The 6,000-nt window shown below is 33.6% G+C and overlaps 1 protein-coding gene across 2 annotated transcripts in view; it reads left to right on the top strand.

The window, feature by feature from the left end:
* The first annotated feature begins 210 nt into the window (after window positions 1–210).
* Window positions 211–6,000, top strand: part of LOC126273371 (uncharacterized) — a 30,568-nt gene continuing 24,778 nt past the window's right edge. Inside the window, exon 1 of one of the 2 annotated variants that reach the window (XM_049976922.1) lies at window positions 211–365. In XM_049976922.1, coding sequence (XP_049832879.1) covers window positions 274–365 — 92 coding nt within the window. In that variant the 5' untranslated portion in view covers window positions 211–273. Of the gene's footprint in view, window positions 492–6,000 lie in introns of both variants that reach the window. The other variant, XM_049976921.1, reaches the window with a different exon arrangement.

Below are 6,000 nucleotides of genomic sequence, written 5' to 3'. Positions count from 1 at the left end.
GATTCAGTAAAAACGAGAACATATATTTTGTTTATTACGCATAGCTTCGTGTTTAAAGCGTGAATTCGCTTGTTAGACATTTCATGCTTTGTAAATTCGTCATGTGTTTCTTGACCGATTTCTTAGCTACTCAGAAACGGAGGGGAAAAATTGTAGAAGGCTATTAGAGCTGTACTATAGTTCTATGTTGGCTAACCTGCGTGTCAAAATATAGCATACATGCGCTTTCTTTAAATGTTCAGGCTAATCGATCGCCGGTGGTAGCTGTTACAGATGTCATCAGAAATTGAATTAATTTGGAAATGCGCGACGTCTTCCATGCCAAAATCTGCTGTGGATGAGTGGTGGAGCAAAATCCTCAAACAGTTTAGTGAAGAACATAGATATTACCATAATTTTAAAAATATTCAAGAGAAATTCCGTCATTACGAGAAAGTTAAATCGATATTGAGAGACCCAGATGCTGTAGCGTTAGCACTGTTTTTCCAGTAGTAAGTCTCCTTAATAAATTTGTTTAAATGTTTTGCTGGGCGCTGTTATTTTTATTATTTTTGCGACATTGGCTAGAAACCGCACAAAATTAAGTCTCTGTAGCAATTAGAATTTAGTATCTGGTAATTTATTTAGTTATGCCCGTTACAACACACAAACATTTTCGTTCTATAAATTTAAAGCTTTTACAACGGTCTGCGAAATTCTGTACCTTGCGAACAATTTATCACGTCACTTAATGATAGATCATCTTCATTGCTTTATTTTCTGCAATGTTTCTGTATATTTGAATGTATAGATGCAATTTGTTAATATATTAAATACAGTGTGTGTTGCGAACAATATATATCGTCACCTTTCATTGAGAAAGTATAACAAAATTACGTATTAGCTGTTAAATACCTTGAACTTTATTTTTGTGTTGTTGACAAACCATTTAAAAATGGTTTTTCTGCAGTATTCATCCATCTGAGTTGTAGGTTCACCACGTTTCGACGTTATTTTGTCTGGTGAACTTTTTGATGGTTATTCAAGCATCATGAATGTAGCGTAAATTTTCCGCACGCTGATTCATAAGATTGTATTGTAATAAGATGAAAAACTATTTTCTAAATTTTTGTACAAAAATTAAACGATTTGAAAATGCTGATTTGTGGTGGTGGACTGTATAAAGTGAACAGTGAAGTCCTATACATTCACATGCTGTAACTGAATGAATTTTCAGTGTTGGAAAAATGTTTAGTCAGTGTCTCCAAAAATGTGTTTTACTTGAACTTTGAGTGTTGCATTAATTATTCTTCCATTCTATTTCATTATCCAACTGTTTCTACATGGAACAATAGTGATTTACATAGTCACATGTCTATCATTGCAAATATTTATGGTATTTCTAGGTAATTTCAAACTAAACAGAAAACATTGAAAATAAAACACATCTGTGAATATGTTAAGAGCAGTGTACACTGGCAGAAAGAAAGGCAAAGTGATTGCCTTAATAAAATCATTATACTGTAAAATCACTTGATGAGATATATTGTGTAAAAGACCTATTAGAAAAGGTTTTGTTGTGTATTTTTATCATATATTGTAAAAGCTGGAGTATCCTCCTAGCTTTTAGCAAAAGATTGGCCGAAGATATTTGATAGTGTAACAGAAACTTAAAGAGGCCAGTTGGATACAACAATTCATTCATGCATTCGTCACATTCTGTAGACAGCATCAAATAGTGAACCACTCAGAGATGTGAAATAAATCAAGGTACACATGAAAAAGCTGAGTATATTACTGAAACTTAATCAGTGTCTGAAGTAAAAATAAATTATCACTGTACTGCTTTGTGCTGTCCACACCTATGCTAGCTAAATTTAAATGCAGAAGAAGTAGCTGCTGTATCCTCACTTCTAATAGATAGATGCTGTTTAGATCCTGTTTGTTTCTTGGTATTTACATGAATGCATTGGCATCTTTCAAAGGAAATCAGTACCTATCTGTATTAATACAGAGCACTGTATCCAATATATTACTACCTTTTTATTTATTTATTTAGTGCCCGTATTATCATATTAATGATATTGGACTTGCCAACGTACAGAACAGTATAAAATATTACATATTTACATCATGTACAAAATATTATCATTGGTATCAACGTCTTGAAGAAAAGGTTGTGAAGCCCCTCAGTTGATTTTACTAAAACTATAAAATACTAGTACTTTAGTTAACATACAGCACAAAAGCTAGGTGCACAATTACATACATACATGGCTGAAAGAAGTTTGGTTTTATCTAGGTATGGTTGATAATTATGAATTTTGTTTGGAGAGCTATGAAGTAGATCGACAGAGTTAAGCAAAATTCCAGGTATTTAATGCTGTAGAAGCTGTTATTAGTAGATTTATTTTAGTTCTTTTTTGAATGTATTACTGCTCGATATTTTTCTGTGCTATATATGACAATGCACTGCACAGAATTTTTGGTTTGTAAACAGCACTGTCTTGATATATTGATTTTCTGTGTACATCCCTATGATAGTCATCCCTCTTCCGTGTTTGATAATGGTGGATCTCACTATTCAAAAGTGATACTTGATGGTTTTTAGTGAAGCATGTGCTTTCAAATATCAAGGTAGATGGCAAAGTCATGTTTTTTAATTCCTTAAAATACATCTACTTGGAGCTCTGTTAGCAACATCACTTATTAATCTTAAAGCTTTCTTTTGGAGCTTAAAAGACTACATTGCAAAAGAGGTATTTCACCAGATCACTATTCCATACTTCAGTAGACTATGCATGTAAGCGTAATAACACTGTTTCGGTACTGCAGCATTCTTGATGCACTCATTTAATATGTAACGGTACTTGCTTAATTTTTAGTTAAGCATTTCTACTTGTTTTTCCCATCTTGGATGCTCATCCACCCATAATCCTAAAAATTTTATGTGATTCTTTTGCTGAATTTGTCTATTCGACAATGTGAATTTTACATTGGCTCTATTTTTGTTGCTTGTATGGTTGAAATTCATTCATGCTGTTTTCTTGCCATTGGCAAGTAGACATGTATCTTTAAACCATTTTTCTGCCACTTCTGCAGTTTTGTCGATTATTTGCTGCATCTCATAATCATTCTTTCGTTTTATAATGAAGCTGGTATCATCAGCAAATAATATGGTATCAGCTGTTGAAAACTGACGAGGTGGGTCATTAATAAATATCAAGAATAACAATAGTCCGAATACTGAGCCCTGGAGCACTCCATAATTAACTTTTTTAGATTCAGAATGGTACAAATTTCCACCCTTTCTGTTAAATATGACTTGAACCACTCGTAGGAAATATCACGGACATCATAATTATACAGTTTTAAGAGCAGTAGATTATAAGATCGAATGCTTTGGAAAGGGCCAAAAACAACCAACAGGTCAGTTCCTCATCCTCAATACCTTTGTAAACAAGTTTTAGGAAACTGAAGAGAGCTGTTTGTACAGATTTGCCTTTTCTGAAACAATTCTGTGCATTTACAAGAATTTTATTTTTGTTTAGAAAGTCTAGCAATCTATCATACATTATTCTTTCAATTTTTTTTTCAAAAATACAGATAATAATGATAGAGCTCCAAAATTTTTAATGTCAAACTTTTCGCCACTTCTATAAACTGATATTACTGTTGATTGCTTAAGTTTACTTGGAAACACACCAGTTTCAAAGGAGTCACTGATTATGTCCACAAGTTGAGAGACAACATTATTGGTACTATATTTAATAATTTTGTCAGGGATACCATCAAATCCACAGGTCATTTTACTCTTTAGTTTGCTGACAACCGATTGTACTTCTTTGGGTTTTACGGGATATAGATACATTGTGCTTTCATTTATTGGAGTTGTTACCTTTGTCTGTAGATTATGTTTAGTGGTGATCAGGTTTTGTGCTACATTAATATAATGATCATTAAATGTATTAGCTATTAGAAGTGGATCATCAACAGTTTCATTTTTGTGTTTTATAGTGATTTTATTACTCTATTTGCACTTTCATGTTTGCCTGTATGATTATTAATAAACTTTCCACGCAGATTTCAATTTGTTGTTACCCTTTCTGATATATGAATCATTGTGCTTCCTTTTTGCAGCAATTATAGCTTCCCTGTGCTTTATCCTATAACATTTGGCATATGGTTTCAGGGTAGTATTTTGCTTTGCACACTTATATAGCATTCTAAGACTTTCTGATGACTCTTTGATTTCCATGAATTTGATCTTTTGTTTATTTTAATTCTCTTCAGAGGGAATGAAATATCGTAGCAGTATTTATAATTTGACAAGAACTTGTTGAATTTTATATCTACAGAACTATTGCTCTCCAAGTCCCAGTTTACATTTTTTAATATTAGATTAAAGACCCTAATGCTGTCATCATTAATTAATCTTCTCTCAGTATATCTCCTGTTGTCACTTTTCTCATGAGATTTATCTAAAATCAATTGAACTGCTTGATGATAAGAAAAACTTGTATCCAATACCTCAGTTTTAAAGCCACAGTTTGATTTGTCAATGAATATTTGGTCTATAACACTTCCACTTTTGCTGCTGTATCTGGTGGTATCTTCTACACACATGTCCATATTGTGTGGTTTTAGTAGATTAACAAATTTTTGCCCTTGTTTCACAGTTGCCCTTTAAATTAATATTGAAATTACTAAGCACATTTGACTGACGGATTAGATAGCTCAGAAGATTTTACAAATTTTCAGAGGATAATTCAAAATTGATAGAAGGGGACCTATATAAACATCAAATTATAATTTTACTATCTGTTAGTTCACATAAACAATATTCAAAATGTTTTTCAATACAGCAGACTTTTTAAGCCTAATTTCCATTGATTTAATACCTGGTCTTACACTTCTTAATACCTGACTACAACTACTGCTATTCCTTGCAATGTACTGTATAGAGTTTATTAATCCTGTAATGTAGACATTTTATTAATTTGTAGAAAGTATGGCTGATGGTGTGTTTTATAGTTTTGTTGTGAACTGGTTGTGATTTCCAATTTCTTGCTTTATGTTAGATGAATGCTTGTTGAATACCTTTGCTGCACCAGAATACTATCAGTACTGCTTGATTTCGCTGAATAAGTACTTTATTTACTTTAGGAGCATTGCTCCAAAAGAAAATCCCATAAGACAACAGAAGGTTCAATGATAGGTCAACACAGTGAGATGCCCCTACAGGCAAAATATGCTGAATTGCGACATCATCCAGATGTTGACTTCATCTCTGTACCATAATGATGATGTGGCATATGAGGCCACATATATGTCAACAGGAATAGTACAGAACAGTGACATTGTTACTTTTGCATCTTTCTTTTTAGCCAGTGAATGTGAATATTAATCTTAGTTGTTGTGGCATACGGATCTGTAGTGTAGCTTAGGCCCAGGTTAGGGTCATAGATGACAGTTTGGTTGTGAGTTGGCAGAACACTACTGAAGGCTTCAGTTGATCCGAACTGAGCTTCTTGACTAGTTTACCGTGTGTTAACTCCATTTTCATTTTTTGTCCAGTCACACACCAATGTATTTCAGTCTCAATGTTTCATTCAATGTGTGACCATTAATATTAGCATCTGGTGCTTACTCCTGCCACGTCATTTTTGCTTGTTTGAAATATGAGTCTTTGTGAGATTAAAACTCTGGACAAGCACATCAAAACCATTGCCAAACTGCCAGTGTCCAGGAACCTAAAGGAGCTCCAGTCTATTTTGGGCAAGATTTCTTATTATGCAAATGTCTTTCCTCAACCCATGCACATCTGCCATCTTCTGGCTACACCAAAAAGACCAAGAGGGTGTGAAATTCATGTAAGCTGTGGACGTTCAATGGTCTTTTCAGTCTCTCAAGTAGTGTTTGTTCTCCATTCCCAGTTTGGATTCCAAGATGCCAGCTAGTGTTAATCCTGGCTGCCAATGCATCCCAGTTTGGCATTGATGAGGTTCTGTTGCATTTGAA

This window comes from Schistocerca gregaria, chromosome 5 (genome assembly GCF_023897955.1).
Source record: "Schistocerca gregaria isolate iqSchGreg1 chromosome 5, iqSchGreg1.2, whole genome shotgun sequence".
Classification (NCBI taxonomy): Eukaryota; Metazoa; Arthropoda; class Insecta; order Orthoptera; family Acrididae; genus Schistocerca; species Schistocerca gregaria.
The sequence above is the reverse complement of the archived record's forward strand: the minus strand, read 5'-3'. Positions and strand labels throughout refer to the sequence as shown.